The following is a 16604-nucleotide window of genomic DNA, read 5'->3' as shown; positions in this document are numbered from 1 at the left end:
ATAAGGTAGGGATGGCTAACCTGCGGCTCTCCAGCTGTTGTAAAACTACAATTCCCACCATGCCTTGGTGTAAACTGATAGTTGTAGACAGTCTGGGCATGCTGGGAGTTGTAGTTTTGCAACAGCTGGAGAGCAGCAGGTTGACCATCCCTGCTATAAGGCTTAGGGTACTTTCGCACTTGCGTTATTGGATCTGGCAATCTGTATGCAAACGGATACCATTTGTAGACGGATCCGGATCCGTCTCACAAATGCATTGCAATACCGGATCCATCTCTCCGGTTGTCATCCTGAAAAACGGATCCGGTATTTTTTTTCACATTTTTAAAGGTCTGAGCATGCGCAGACCGCAAAAACGGATCAGTTTTTCCGGAACACTTGGCATTAATGCATTTCAATGGAAAATAATGCGGTATTGTCTCCGTACAAAAACCGTACAGTGACTGAACTGAAGACATCCTGATGCATCCTGAACGGATTGCTCTCCATTCAGAATCCATTAGGATAAAACTGATCCGTTTTTTTTCCGGTATTGAGCCCCTAGGACAGAACTCAATACCTGAAAAGTTTAACGCAAGTGTGAAAGTATCCTTATTCGTCCCTCTGCGTCCATTTTGCATCTGAGATCTGTGTTTGCAGAAAATTGCAACTTTTATTTTTTACAAACTCACAAACTCTTATATGCATTAGATCAGTGAAAAAACGGACCAAAAATGGATGTCATGGATCATTCTGTCCGTAAAATGGACCCGTGACTGCCTGCTTCTGTGTTTCTCCTGTGGACCAACGGTCAGTGGAAAATCATGGACGCCAGAATACACATACAGAATTCAATGGATCCCCCGTGTTCTCATGCACAGCACACAGATGTGAATCAGCCCTTACTGTCACTATTACCTGGTCAGCTCTGGCAATGGCATTACTGGGTCTGAGGGACAAGACAAATGGAGATCCCTCCCCTTTCCAGCGCCACATTCTACATTGAGGGTTAAACACATGGGATCAGAGTTTTCTCCAATCCCAGCCATTAGAGCCATTTGCCAGTGTGATCATCATGAACATAATATGGGTAAAGGACATACCCAATTAACAAAGGGAATGATAGCGCCCTATCGTCAATTTAGTCATACCATTTCCAGGAGGAAGAAGAGAGGAACAACATAATGCAGAGTTCTGAGAAAAGCTGCTCTGGAATTATTACTTAATTTACTGGGGTGCAAGAGACACTGTCAGTCAGCAGCCCCCCCACCAATCAGCTCTGCATACCGGCTGGTTAACCCTTTCATGAGTGTCTCATGGATGATATGGTTTCAAGCATCACTACTCATTTGGATCCTAAAAATGTTGGTGCATCCGCAGTACCAGCCTACGCCTGTGCACGTGTGTGGTGCTGTTTTTGGAAGAAAGCAGCCATGTTTTTATACTCCAGGTCAACTGCTTTAAAACAGAATTAAGCGCCGCTCTGGACGTCGGTAAGGAATATCCGGACATACGGCAGATCTCTCGCCAGTAACAGGCAATATAGATCATTTCTCTACCGTGTAGAATATGACAGACGTTTTCACAAAGTTACAAGCTAAATACTAACCCAACATGAAATAGCTGCAGTTGTGTCGCAGTACGGACAGCGTGACGTCTCCGAAATAACGCAGGAGACACAATGAACAGAGAGACACCTAGTGGTCAGCAGCAGACATAGCAACAGGAGGACAGACGGGCAGTGGAGATCACTGGATGCAATCATGACAAATCCCAGTGTAGACAAAGATAATTTATTCATATAATATAAGGGCAGACAGAGTTAAAGCACTGTAAGGCGACTTTCACACTCGCGTTTGGTGCGGATCCATCATGGATCTGCACAGACGGATCCGTTCAGATAATACAACCATCTGCATCCGTTCAGAATGGATCCGTTTGTATTATCTGTAACATGGCCAAGACGGATTTGTTTTCTATTGTGCCAGATTGTGTCAGTGAAAACGGATCCGTCCCCATTGACTTACATTGTGTGTCAGGACGGATCCGTTTGGCTCAGTTTCATCAGACAGACACTAGAACACTGCAAGCAGCGTTTTGGCGTCCGCCTCTAAAGCGGAATGGAGACTAAACTGATGCAAACTGAGCAGATCCTTATCCATTCAGAATGTTTTAGGGCAAAACTGATCCGCGTTGGACCGCCTGTGAGAGCCCTGAACGGATCTCATAAACGGAAACCAAAACGCCAGTGAGAAAGTAGCTTAAGACGTCTTCATCTTGGTCTCCAATTAATGTCTTTTACACCTTGGAACTGCCTTTTCAAGGAGCTGTTGTCTGCCCAATCTGTGTTTAAGTACGAAATATCCTCATCCTCCTCGAGCTTCTGCAATATAAACAAAGCGTCGTCTTACATTACACGCTATCCACGGCTAATTGCGCTTAGGCTGGGTTCACACCCGAGCGTTTTACAGCGCGTTCCTACGCGCTGTAAAACGCTCAACAGGCAAGAACCAATGATTCCCTATGGGAATGGTTCACACCTGAGCGTTTTACAGCGCGTACGATCGCGCTGTAAAACGCCCGACGCCCCAAGAAGTACAGGAGCTTCTTTGGGGCGTCTTGTCGCGCGTTCCCGTACATAGACTTCCGTGAACTCGCGAAAATGGGCGTTCGCATGTTCCGGAGCCGCGATTGGAAACGCGCATACAATCGCGCATACAGAGCGCTCCATCCCGTACGCTCAGGTGTGAACGCAGCCTTAGGCGTCTCGTGTGAAATGTAAAAGGAGAGCGGAAGATAACACAATACGCTTTCTTAACAATGGCTCCTGATCTAGAAGATGTTTAAAGGGGTCGTCTCACTTCAGCAAATGGCATTTATGGTGTAGAGAACGTTACCACAAGGCGCTTACTAATGTGTTGTGATTGTCCATATTGCCTCCACTGGCTGGATTCATCACATTATACACTGCTCGTTTCCATGGTTGTGACCACCCTGCAATCCATCAGTGGTGGTCGTGCTTGTAAACTATAGGAAGACGCGCTGGCATATGTGCACTCCTGTGGTCCTGGACACCAGAGAGGCAGCACCTTTTCCCATAGTGTGCAAGAACGACCACTGTTGCTGGATTGCAGGGTGGTCGTAACCATGGAAATGATAAGTGTATATTGTGATTGAAAAATGAATCCAGCCAGCAAAGGAAGCAATATTGACAATCACAATACATTAGTAAATGCCTTGTATTAACTTTCTCTACATGATAAATGCCATTTGCCGATGCGAGACATCCCCTTTAAGTAAGATTCGTAAACTCATTGTCAATTTCTGCTTAAAGAGGAGCTGTCTTCTCTCCTGAAATGTCTGTATTAATACCTACTTCAATTCTCCATATAACAACAATTCTGGAGCATCTGGGCTTATGACTGTATGTCGGGCCACTCCTCTGTTATATCTACTAGAAGTTATGAATGAATTGCCAGCAGCTTGTAGTAAAGGTACAGAGGGGTGTTACCACTTGGGGGCGTGTCCCTGTACAGTCTGACACCAGCAGCATTGATTGGACAGAGTCAGACACACCCGCTACTGGTAACACCTTTACTGCTGGCAATTTATTTGTTAACTTCCAGCAGGAATAATACAGGAATGGCACAACATAGAGACATACAGTAAGAATAGAGGCTTCAGAATCGTTATTACATGGGGAATGCAGGTAGTTACTAAAAGGGACATGTCAGGAGAGGGGACGGGTCTTCTTTAAAGGATTGTCCGCCTAGGAGCTAACAACCCATGTGCCCCGTTAACAAAAATAAATAAAAAAACACATGCTATATGCTACTGCCGGGCCCCACTGATATACCATTCATCTAGACTGCTAAGGCCTGTGCAAGGCTGCAGAGGTCATGGGACAAGGCCACTTCCTGATCCTACGGGAACGGGGTAGTGGCACCTGCACAGTGGAACTGCAGACAGGTGAGGTTTTGGGGGTTTTATAACGGGGCAAATGTTAGGCTCAATGGGGTTGTTGGCTTCTAGGCTGGACAAAACTTTTATGTAAGATCCGTTTAGAAGTGGGCGAGGAACGAACACCCGGCAATTAATAAACTCTTGTAAATGGCAACTGCAGCACAGAGTATTTCTGGAGACAAGTGTGCTGATCTTATGGGAGGCAGAGACTGTGCTTAGGTGAGGACATGGCTGCACGCGGAAGGGGTATCCAAAAATCCTATGTTGACATAGGAGTGTGACGTTGACTTTCACCCCAGATTTTACTCGCTTAGAGTGAAGACTGCAGCAAATCCGAATGTAGGAAAGAATTGTAACAAGCTGATATGAATGGAAAAGAGAGGGGAGGAAGGGGTTACCTTAAGTTCCTCCTGGCGCCTGTGGTAATGCATCATCATCTTCTTCTGCTCCTCCTCCGATATTACAGGTTCCCGGGCCGGGGCTCCTTGTCCTCTCTAGATGGTGACAGAAATCAGTATTCATAGCGACCACAGAGAGTGGTATAAGGGTCCATTCCCACGTCTGGATACGCAAAACACGGACATTGGACACCAGCAATGTTCGTTCCGCATTTTGCGGACCGCACATCGCCGGCACTCTCATAGAAAATGCCTTTTCTTGTCCGCAATTGCCGACAAGAATAGGACATGTTCTATTTTTTTTCGGAAGGGAAGTGCGGATCCGCAAATGCGGACAGAACATTCCGGACCCATTGAAAATGAATAGGTCCGCACCCATTCCGCAAAATTGAATAGGTCATCAGTATTAGATCGGTGGAGGTCTGACAACCTGCATCCCCATCGATCAGCTTACGGAAGAGGTCGCAGCACACAGGAGAGCTCTGCAACCTCTTCCTCATCACATCCAGAAGTCTATGGACTGGACCTAAATGGGACTGAGCTGGAATGCCAAGAACAGCTGCGATATAACGTACAGTGCTCTGTGAAAGGTCCGCAGTGCTTATCTGAGCATTGTGGCCCCATCAAACAGCTGATTGGCGGGTTGTCGGAAGTCGAATCCTCACCGATGAGGTATTTATGACGCATCCTGAGGATAGGTCATGAATACTGAAACGGTCACTAACTTTTCAAACAAAAGTCAATAGTTCAAGGAAGTTTATATCTCAGCCCAAGTGCTTTGTTCTATCTTTACAGGTCAGTACTTCGCTGTCATGTCCTCCATTAACATGGGGCAGCTTGAGTAAGCGTGAGAAAGTTAGGAAGCAGATTCTCCTCTACTTTCTGTGTGCAGTGGATGGGAGCCGGTCTCCACCCACCTGGTCAGGGACAACTGCAAACTATAGATCTAGTATACAGAGGAGAAAAATGCCAAAAATGCCAGACACAAGTCACATAATGACCAGTGCTATTGAGTAATGCAAAGGTTGTTGAAAAGTTAGGTATGCTTTTAGTCCTGGAAACCCCTTTAATGTGGGTTTTACAGCTCCTTGTTACCTTTTGTATCTTCACAATAATTTTTGTCTTCTCATTTTTGCCAGTGTAGTCTACAAGTTTTTTTTTTCTAAGCATCTCCTTCCCGGCCCACCACAACTGGGCATCAGGTTCTTCAATGACCATTTGTCCAGCCTGGAATAAGAAGCGTACAAATTGTGAGGGGATCCAGTGATATCTTGGGCCACAAATGATTTCCAGAATAAAAAGGCCTTTGTAGAGCTCTATGACCCCTTTGGCACCGTTCAGAGATTTCTGTTACTGCAAACCTGACACAGTACTCTAAGACAGTGGTCTCTAACCTGTAGTGCTCCAGCTAATGCGGAACTACAAATCCCAGCAAACCAAGTCAGCCGCGGTTTCACAACAGCTGGAGAGCTGTAGGTTGGAGACTAGTAATCTTAGCAAATTGCCAACAGTTTCATTAGATTCCTACCGATTGATCTATAGAACCTGAGATGAACGACATCAGACGTGGCCAATACATATCAGTTTAGGATGAAGTCTCTTATGAAACGATTACTCATAATTCCATAAAATTAGATCATACATGGACAGTACATACCTGAGTTCCTGAGAGGTCCTCATTGTTTTCAAACTCCATCCGGATGGGGTCGTGTGGTGGTAATCCCATAGGATATACAATCATGACAGCGCCTCTCAGCTGATCCAAGGCATCTTTTACCATCTCCATTGTGACACAAACATTAGCTTCTGCTTGTTTCTAGACAAAAAAAAACCAAGACAGGGAGATGACGATTGTCACGTTTTGGCATTTAATGCAACAAGGCCTTAGCTGAAAAAAATAATTTAATTAAATTCTGCTTGCCTGTAGTCACCACTAGAGGGAGCTCACTGAAGACATCCTTTCGAAACTCGATAAATCTGTCTTTGAATGGCTCCCCCTGGAGGTGAGCTCTACACTAGAAAACAACATCTTTTTAAAACTGATGACTTCCATAAGGATTGATAATGGAGATGTAAATCCCTTTTTTAATTTGGTGACATTATGTGTCTTTTGTAGCTGCTATTTTAACTCTTTCCTTCACAGGGCAGAGCTTAGCTGTCACATGACTACATGCATCTGCTAAATGAAACTCATGTAGGCGAAGCTAATTAATATATGCCCAAAAAAATGGGTAAAGAAATATTTTATTTCCATGACTTTGGTGCTGCTGCTAATCTGTGCTTCCGGAGGCAGAATCAGTCTCCTTCTGCCTCTGGCAGCTGACAATATAAACCCCCTATATACATCCCCTGCAGATTGAGTCTTCTTAGTTATACTGTCCTACTAATGCACAGGCTCTGCACCTTCCCAGACAAGCAGGGCAGAAAACTATTGCTATCGGCTGCGAACAGAGGATCACTATGCAGAGACCTGGCTGTGGGGGAGTGACTGAGCATGTGTGACCACCAGCACTCAGCTCAGTAGATGGACATGCGCATATACTTTGAACTCTGAGGGGGCACCATACTATGCAAGTAATTTCCTAACTTCACTGGATGGTTTTAACTGGGAAGCTTTATTTGGATATGATATTTAATGGTGGAGCCAAACGCATTAATAAGGTAGAATATGGGCTTAGAAACCATAAGCCGCCATATCTATTTCATAACACCAGACTCAGTAGGATGATATAATGGACACACGTAGAGCGCAGTACATGAAGTTACCTTAGATATTAAAGCTTTGGCTTCTTCCATTGTTTTCTGCAAAACCTTCTTCATATTCTCATTTGGTGCTGAAAAGAAGGAAGAAAATATACACAATATAATAAAGAGGAAGAACATCACATTGTACAAAGACATAATAACTAAAATCTACCCCCCCCCCCCCCCCCCCCGTGCACGTCTACAGTACTGATATTTGTACATGACAACTCTCCTGGGATCTTCAAGGAAAAAGGGGGACTTGATGCACTCCTGGAAAAGATGGCAAATCTCCTGGGCACAGACTGGAGGGAAGCTTTCTCCCATAGAGCAGCCGTCAGTGTACTACTGTCAGTGTATGTGGCATTGGGACTATTCAATGCAGCCCTGGTGTCCAAAATGCACTGGGGAAGGGAAGCCAGGTGTTGTACAATCGGGTGATGCTCAAAATGGGCGGAGCGCTGCAACAGGTGGGTGGAGTGCCACATAAAAGGGCATTTCCATGCCCGGGAAAAACTCCAACAGCACATACCTCCACAGCGAATGGTCGGGGTATCGGATCCCCGACGATCAGATATTGAAGGGCTATCTTGAGAATAGGCCATCAATATAAAAATCCTGGAACGCCCCTTTAAAATACCACATTATGCCAGCTTACACTGCACTCTACTTGAACATTTATTCTTTTCCGCAATATTTTATTCCATTAAAACCAATGAAACCACAGAGAGACTCGGGCACCAGCTGCCATCGTTACCATGCCCATTCCGCCTGCCAATCTCATCCTTCTTGAAGACGCTCCCTCCACTGGGCACACATTTTGCTTCCCATTCATCCTTCAGCTTCAGCTCCTCGATCTGCTCGTCCGTTAACCCCTGCATGTTGGGGGGCAGTGTGATGCCGTGTTCTGCCAATTCCTCCATCTCTGTAAGTGAAGAGAGCTGCATTAATAACAGAGAATACGCCCTGACCGTCCTGCCGTAGACTGCACTCCAATCCAGGGGGAGAGAGGACCGTCCATGTCATGAGTGCTGCTCCCGAAATATGGAGCCTCGTGCTCTACCCCTAATACAGGGCGAGTCAAAAGTCACAGGACACCCTTTTACTTCAGAAACGAAAGGGAAAATGAAATATCTGAATACCCCAGCAAGTAATGGACGAGGGGGCCTATCTTTTAGGCCATGTCCGGAACATGGCCGCCATCTTGAAAGCTGCCATACTGGATCAAGGGCAGATTTTTTCCAGTGGAAAGGGGGTCATGCAGCATATCAAAGCCCAGAATTTTCTCAGAAATCTATTGCCGCAATCAGATTTGCAATATCTCTTGTGGTTCAAAAGTTATCAATGCAGAAAGTTGCAACTACAACCGGGAACGTTCCCTGTGATGCACAGCTATTTGATGTGTTCAGTGTGTTCCCCCGGGGGCTGAACGCCGAACTTTGAAGTTTTGAACCATAATAGTTATTGCAAATCTAATTGCGGCAATCGATTTCTTAGAAAATTCTGGTTTTCTTTGATATGCTACATGACCCCCTTCCCACTGATTTTTTTTTTACCTTTGATCCAATATGGCGGCTTTCAAGATGGCGGCCATGTTCTGGAACATGGCCTAAAAGATAGGCCCCCTCACCTATTGCTGCGGAATTCAGATATTTCATTTTTCCTTTTGTTTCCGAAATAAAAGGGTCTCCTGGGACTTCTGACTCTGTGTTCCAGTCAAGGCTAAATGTTTAATGATCATGATTTATGATGGACATCCTTGGCAGTGAAATGGTTAACTATAAGCAGGGCGCGACCCTGTGGGGCGTGTGGCACATGTGGCCGATCCACGTCCACCTACTGCAACCAATGGTCGTACAAGTTTGAAGGAACATTATGCGGCGATTGGTTGCAATGGATGGGCGTGGCCTGTCTGTGCCCCTAGGAGGGCCACAGTTTGGTGATTATTTGATATATTTTTTTATTTAAAGGGGAATGCCCTTTATTTACTATGTATGTGAAATACGCAGCAAGATGCAGTCAGTCACTTGTTTCCACCCTAAGGCCTCTTTCACACGGGCGTCATGTTTTTTGCCCGGATAAGAGGCGGGTGCGTTGCGGGAAAATGCGCGATTTTTCCGCGCGAGTGCAAAACATTGTCATGCGTTTTGCACTCGCGTGAGAAAAATCACGCATGTTTGGTACCCAAACCCGAACTTCTTCACAGAAGTTCGGGCTTGGGATTGATGTTCTGAAGATTGTATTATTTTCCCTTATAACATGGTTATAAGGGAAAATAATAGCATTCTGAATACAGAATGCTTAGTATAATAGTGCTGGAAGGGTTAAAAATAATAAAAAAAAGTTAACTCACCTTCTCCTCTTGTTAGCGTAGATCCCGGTCTGTTCTTTAGCTGTGGACTGAATGACCTGAGGTGATGTCAGATCACATGCTCCAATCACATGGTCCATCACCGTGGTGATGGAGCATGTGATCTGACGTCATCAAAGGTCCTTCAGCCACAGCTAAAGAACAGACCGGGATCTACGCTAACAAGAGGAGAAGGTGAGTTAACTTTTTTTTATTATTTTTAACCCTTCCAGCCCTATTATACTCTGCATTCTGTAGTCAGAATGCTATTATTTTCCCTTATAACCATGTTATAAGGGAAAATAATACAGTGAATAGACTGTCACCTAGAACCCATGCGTGAAAATCGCACCGCATCCGCACTTGCTTGCGGATGCTTGCGATTTTCACGCAACCCCATTCATTTCTATAGGGCCTGCGTTACGTGAAAAACGCACAAAGAGGAGCATGCTGCGATTTTCACGCAACGCATAAGTGATGCGTGAAAATCACCGCTCGTGTGCACAGCCCCATAGAAATGAATGGGTCAGGATTCAGTGCGGGTGCAATGCGTTCACCGCACGCATCGCACCCGCACGGAAAACTCGCCCGTGTGAAAGGGGCCTTAAGGCTGAGTTCACACGGGCGAGATTTCCGCGCGGGTGCAATGCAGTAGGTGAACGCATTGCACCTGCACTGAATCCTGACCCATTCATTTCAATGGGGCTGTGCACATGAGCATTTTTTTTCATGCATCACTTCTGCAATGCTTTAAAATCGCAGCATGTTCTATATTCTGCGTTTTTCACGCAGCCCTGGCCCCATAGAAGTGAATGGGGCTGCGTTAATAACGCATTGCATCTGCAAGCAAGTGCGGATGCAATGCGTTTTTCACTGATGGTTGCTAGGAGATGTTGTTTGTAAACCTTCAGTTTTTTATCACGCGCGTGAAAAAAGCGTCAAAACGCATTGCACCCGCGCGGAAAAAACTGAACAACTAAACGCAATTGCAGCCAAAACTGACTGAACTTGCTTGCAAAATGGTGCGAGTTTAACTGAACGCACCCTGAACGCATCCGGACCAAATCTGTCACGCTCGTGTGAACTCAGCCTAAACCTCCCATGCTCCACACTTTGGACAGCAGCGTGCTCCCCCCCCCCATGCTCCACACTTTGGACAGCAGCGTGCCCCCCCCCATGCTCCACACTTTGGACAGCAGAGTGCCCCTCCCCATGCTCCACACTTTGGACAGCAGCGTGCTCCCCCCCCCATGCTCCACACTTTGGACAGCAGCGTGCTCCCCCCCATGCTCCACACTTTGGACAGCAGAGTGCCCCTCCACATGCTCCACACAGCAGAGTGCCCCCCCCCCCCCATGCTCCACACTTTGGACAGCAGAGTGCCCCTCCCCATGCTCCACACAGCAGAGTGCCCCCCCCCCATGCTCCACACCTTGGACAGCAGCGTGCCCCCCCCCCCCATGCTCCACACTTTGGACAGCAGCGTGCCCCCCCCATTCTCAACACCTTGGACAGCAGCGTGCCCCCCCCCCCCATGCTCCACACTTTGGACAGCAGCGTGCCCCCCCCCCATGCTCCACACTTTGGACAGCAGCGTGCCCCCCCCCATTCTCCACACCTTGGACAGCAGCGTGCCCCCCCCCCCATGCTCCACACCTTGGACAGCAGCGTGCCCCCCCCCCCCCCCCCCCCATGCTCTCTCCGTGCACACGGGTCTCCTCACCTGAACAGATCCTACTGACTTTCAGTCGTCCATTGTATACGGAGGCCACCTGCTTCACCAGCTCCTCTACAGAAACGTGAACAGTCGTATCAAACAGAAACTGGCTCTCATCGCCGCGTTTCACGTGTAAGCGCACCATTTCTGGGGAGAAGGAGAAAACCGTCACATGACAGCACTGGGGACATCAGGTAACAATATATCACACTGAGAGGTCTGTACATCATATAGTCATCAACATCCCATTCTGACAAGTATACAGAGATAAGCGGCACTACGTAGGCGATGCTTATCTCTCGTCTGCCACAGATCACTTTTGTAGCAAGTTCCTTCTCCTCCTGCTGCACCCTGGCATGATGTGTTCCACTTTTAAGAAAGAGGTTCTGCAGCAGCTTATCGTGAGGGGCTCCGACTCTTTTCTGCATCACGTCTGCTCTCCGGCTCCAGCAGTATCAGAAATGTGACCCCTATGAGAACCTGGTCCCATGAATCCACTCTAGGCCAAGCACCGCGCCAAGGTAATCTCAGACCACCCATGTTATAGTAATGGGGGGGAGCGGAGTTAGGCTGGGGCACCGGTGGCTCAACCTAAAATCCCTGTGTGGCAGGGCAGCCACTGAGCTGGATGTGATTCTGGGGCTGTAGCAAGTTGCGAATTGCGCTGTGACCCCATTCAATTCCATGGCTGCACCGCTACACAGCTGGGATTTGGATGGGACTACACGGCCGTAACGCAAGTGGCTGCGACACCAGAATCACAAAGTGCAGCACTGGTCGTGTGACGTACCCCAGTCCAAAACACAGCGAAATCACTGAAAAGTCTCAAATGACTTGCATACAACTTGTCATCCGCAACCAAAATCTAACAGTGTTGGATTTTCTGTGACTGTCACGATGAAGTAGGGCTGCAGTAGACGATTATCTTAGCAATCGAGTATTCTATTGATTATTTTTTACGATTAATCGAGTACTCTAATAAGAAAAAATGAATTAATAGATTGTTTTCCTTTATAAAAACTCATCAGACCCCCTGCCATCAGTCCCCAACACCCTTCGTTCCGCCCCCTGTGCGATCAGTCCAAGTGCATCAGTTCCCCCCGTGCCATCAGCTCCACTCCCCCAGTGCCATCAGCTCCACTCCCCCAGTGCCATCAGCTCCACTCCCCCAGTGCCATCAGCTCCACTCCCCCAGTGCCATCAGCTCCACTCCCTCAGTGCCTTCAGCTCTCCCCCACCCCAGTGCCACCAGCTCCACTCCCTCAGTGCCTTCAGCTCTCCCCCACCCCAGTGCCATCAGCGCCACTCCCTCAGTGCCTTCAGCTCTCCCCCACCCCAGTGCCATCAGCTCCACTCCCCCAGTGCCATCAGCTCCACTCCCCCAGTGCCATCAGCTCTCCCCCACCCCAGTGCCACCAGCTCCACTCCCTCAGTGCCTTCAGCTCTCCCCCACCCCAGTGCCATCAGCTCCACTCCCCCAGTGCCATCAGCTCCACTCCCCCAGGTGCCATCGGTCCACCCCCCCCGTGCCATCCGCTCCACTCCCCCAGTGCCATCAGCTCTCCCCCCCCCCCCCCCCCCGACACCCGGAGTGCACAGCGTCATTGGTTGCTATGACGCTGTGCACTCCGGGGGCTCAGCCTTAGTCTTACCAACTTACCTTTCCAGCAGGGGCGCCACCGACACTCCATCGTTCCGCGCTGCTCTGCGTCTGACGTCACACAGCGCATCAGGTCACAGTGTGCGTATGTCAGAAGGTCAGTGCAGTGCAGGACCATGGACGTGCTGTGGAGTGTCCAGAGGCCCCTGCTGGAAAGGTGACTATTCCAAGTGCAGCGGGAGACCACGGACTGGGAGTAATAGCAAGCGCTTCACTCCCGCTCCGTGGTCACGTGACACAAACGAATCCTCAATGCAAAAAATTTGCATTGAGGTTCTTTTTGTGTCAAATTACTCGATTTAGTCGAGTACTCGCTGCAGCCCTGCGATGAAGCATGTCGCCTGGTGCATTGTGAACCCATGGACAAGCAGTAGGCTGGGGGCTTCACAACGGCAATATGTGTTGCGCGACAGGAAGTCTAAAAAGTTGCAACTTGCTGTTGCGTCACTATGTGAGAGTGTGATTAGCTGCAGTTACATAAACCTCCTGACTCACACTGCCTGCCTGTACTATCTGCATTTGCTGACTCTCCAGTGTGCTTCTATGAGAAGTAGCTTCACACTGTATGTAAGAGCTGACCAATGAGAGAGAGATGGCAGGAGAGAGGCTCAAGCTGCATCACTTAGGAGAACATGGAGACCCTGCAGTGTGAGGGGATGGAAGCTCTGTATCATTGATCTGTCATGGTTGCCCTCAGAGCAGTGCAGAGTGTTGAGACTCTGCCCCCTATGTCTCTGCAAAGCCAGGCATGATGGGAAATGTAGGAATCACTCTGAAAACCATATCTGAGGGGAGAAGAAATCAAGATGGCTGACAAGCCACAAATTACACAAACAGGTATACACAAAAGCCTCTATCCTGCACTATAGAGGTAAAGAAAAAAAATAATCCTGGTGTACTTCTTCTGTAAAACAGCAGACACCCAGGGCTAATGTTTGCGATCGGCGATAACGCAGATCACAGACATTTAACCCCCCAGACGCCATGGTCAATTGTGACCACTGCATCTGAGGCGGCTTTCCCAGGGAGTGCTGCGCTCCCCAGGGCGATCGGGGGGAGAGCTGTTGGTTGTATGTAAAAGCCCTGCACTCGGAAGAAGCCAAGGCTTTTACAGCTGTAGTTTCTATGGAGCCCTGCAGGTGGCAGGTCTCCATAAAAACACAGCGAATTGCAATATAAGGGCTCATGCACACGAACGTATTTTCTTTCCGTGTCCATTCCTTTTTTTTGCGGACCGTATGCGGAACCATTCACTTCAATAGGTCTGCAAAAAAAAACAGAAGTTACTCCGTGTGCATTCCGTTTCCGTATGTCCGTATTTCCATTCCGCAAAAAAATAGAACATGTCCTATTATTGTCCGCATTACAGACAAGGATAGTACTGTTCTATTACGGGCCAGATGTTCCATAAAAAACGGAATGCACGCGGATGTCATACGTATTTTTAGCGGATCTGTTTTTTGTGGACCGCAAAATACATACGGTCGTGTGCATGAGGCCTAAGGAAGAAGCTTTTAAATAATTGCTTCTTTATGTTATTCTTTCCCTATTATTTTTGTGTATTTTTTTTTTTGTCTTTATATCACTTATTTTATTTGTCTGGACAACTCGTCCTTTATTTTGTGCACAATGTGCTCTGTGCCTTTTTATTGTGTAAAACTTCAATAAAAACCTTTGAAACATAAATAATTGCTTCTTATAATGACCTAGGGTCACGTAAAAAAAAAAGTTTAAAAATATTTCCCCATAATTAAAATAAACAACAACAAAAAAATTGTATGCATTGCGTGTCCCAATAAGCTCGAACTATTGAAATATGAACACATTTATCCCGTATGGTGAACGCCGTAATGGAAAAAAATCAAAATACCCGATTTGCTGTTTTTTTCAGCGATTCACCTATGAATTTTTTTTTTTTATAAAAAAAGTGATAAAATATTACAGATCGCCCCTGCAAAAAATTAGCCCTCACAAAGGTCCATAGACATAACTATAATAAAAAGTTATGGGAGCTCAGAGTATGGTGATGAAAAGAGAAAAATTATTATTTCAAAAGTTTTTATTTTTCAGTATTACAACACAAGAAAAACTAAATAAATGTGGAATCGCTGTAATCGCCCTCGGAGAATAAAGGTAACATTTCTGTGTCCGCACAGTGAACGTTGCAAAAACTAAACCCATAAAACTGGCAGAATTGTGTTTTTTTCCCCCCCAATTCTTCTCCCATTTGGAATTGTTTTCCAGCTCCCCACTACCTCGTATAAAACATTAAATGGTGCCGTTAGAAAATACAACTTGTCCCGCAGAAAAAAAGAAAGAAAACAAGCCCTCATACGGCTATGTGAACAGAAAAATAAAAACATTATGGCTCCAGGAAAGCAGGGAGTGAGAAAAATGGAAACGCATAAAACGGGAAATCCCCTGGGGCTGACAGGGTTAAAGGATTTCTTCATTAACAATGTCTATCGCCTCTTGACAGGAGGTGACCACCGTTCCGTTCACACAGATTTGGGGACCCCCGCTGTTGTGATATTGTTAGGCTATATTCAGACGGCGCATTTTCCCATAGATCTCAATGGCTGTACCTACCCCTTACATTTTCCGAATCCTGCGTGTGAACATAGGCTTAGAAGAAAACCCAACAGCTAAAGGAGGTAGATTCATGAAAATTGTCGGTTGCCGCCCATTACAGCTCTTGTAAGTGAAAGCTGCTCTTGGATTGGTTGCTATGGGCAACCAGTGAATAATTCCTTGCGCAGTTTTAGTGGTCTTATCAGGGATTTCAGTTACTGGCTGTGCCAGTATAGCCAGTTACTAGGTATATCTGTTTCCCCAGCTTTACACAGTTCCTAGAAAGCCATATACACAGATGTGATGAGAGGCAGAGAAGCTTTGCTGCAAGAACTACAAGTTTCAGCATCCTACATCAGACTGGTAGATGGCGGATCAGCTCCCATCTACCTGATGGGCTCGCAGTTCCCTACATATACAGCAGCAGGATCTAACTGTATATATAGATTATTATATTACATAAGGCGCTTACCTTCAGCTCCTCTCTGTCCAGCAGACTGCTGCACACACTAAACTTCCGGGACTGGTTTCCAGGGAGACGACCGTCAACATCCGGCGATGACTAGGGAGGAGCTAGTAACAGTCGGGTACAGAAGCCACACCTCTTGTCGCTGATTGGTCGTCTCTCTCTTTGGCTGCTTAGTGTGGAGGGTATGACGTCACCAGCTCTGGCGTACACAGCTGGGCGGGGAAGAGACCCGGAGGTGTCACTAGGTGCGGTAGCGTTAGGGCGCCAGGGGCAGCTGGCTCTTATCTGGGGGCCCCACTAGTTGGAATTGGGATAGTATTAGGGGCCGCTAGGTCTTATCTGGGGGCCCCACTAGTTGGGATAGTGTTAGGGGCCGCTAGGTCTTATCTGGGGGCCCCACTAGTTGGGATAGTGTTAGGGGCAGATGAGTCTTATCTGGGGGCCCCATTAGTTGGGATAGTGTTAGGAGCAGCTGGGTCTTATCTGGGGGCCCCACTAGCTGGGATAGTGTTAGGGGCTGCTAGGTCTTATCTGGGGGCCCTACTAGTTGGGATAGTGTTAGGGGCAGCTGGCTCTCATCTGGGGGCCCCACTAGTTGGGATAGTATTAGGGGCCGCTAGGTCTTATCTGGGGGCCCCACTAGTTGGGATAGTGTTAGGGGCCGCTAGGTCTTATTTGGGGGCCCCACTAGTTGGGATAGTGTTAGGGGCAGCTGGGTCTTATCTGGGGGCCCCATTAGTTGGGATAGTGTTAGG

At 47.3% G+C, this 16604-nt stretch overlaps 1 protein-coding gene across 1 annotated transcript; it reads right to left on the bottom strand.

Annotated features, from left to right (window-relative positions):
• Positions 1-2105: 2105 nt before the first annotated feature.
• Positions 2106-15943, bottom strand: CFAP298 (cilia and flagella associated protein 298). Its single transcript, XM_044287707.1, has 8 exons — positions 15853-15943; positions 11156-11296; positions 7840-8007; positions 7107-7174; positions 5998-6156; positions 5436-5567; positions 4341-4436; positions 2106-2362 (listed from the first exon to the last, which is right to left on the bottom strand). Exons 2-8 carry the CDS (start codon positions 11292-11294, stop codon positions 2252-2254), a joined length of 873 nt encoding a protein of 290 aa, XP_044143642.1. The 5' UTR covers positions 11295-11296; positions 15853-15943; the 3' UTR covers positions 2106-2251.
• Between the last annotated feature and the right edge of the window lie 661 nt (positions 15944-16604).

Source organism: Bufo gargarizans, chromosome 3 (genome assembly GCF_014858855.1).
Source record: "Bufo gargarizans isolate SCDJY-AF-19 chromosome 3, ASM1485885v1, whole genome shotgun sequence".
NCBI lineage: Eukaryota > Metazoa > Chordata > Amphibia > Anura > Bufonidae > Bufo > Bufo gargarizans.
The sequence above is the reverse complement of the archived record's forward strand: the minus strand, read 5'-3'. Positions and strand labels throughout refer to the sequence as shown.

What these genes read in the sequence shown, in the direction of transcription:
- CFAP298 (XM_044287707.1), bottom strand. Translation starts at nt 11,294, where the DNA reads ATGGTGCGCTTACACGTGAAACGCGGCGATGAGAGCCAGTTTCTGTTT. An exon ending in TGGCAGGCGGAATGGGCATG is followed by an intron (nt 7,175 to 7,839) that starts GTAACGATGGCA and finishes CCTTCTTTTCAG; the next exon opens with CACCAAATGAGAATATGAAG. An exon ending in AGGACCTCTCAGGAACTCAG is followed by an intron (nt 5,568 to 5,997) that starts GTATGTACTGTC and finishes TTCTTATTCCAG; the next exon opens with GCTGGACAAATGGTCATTGA.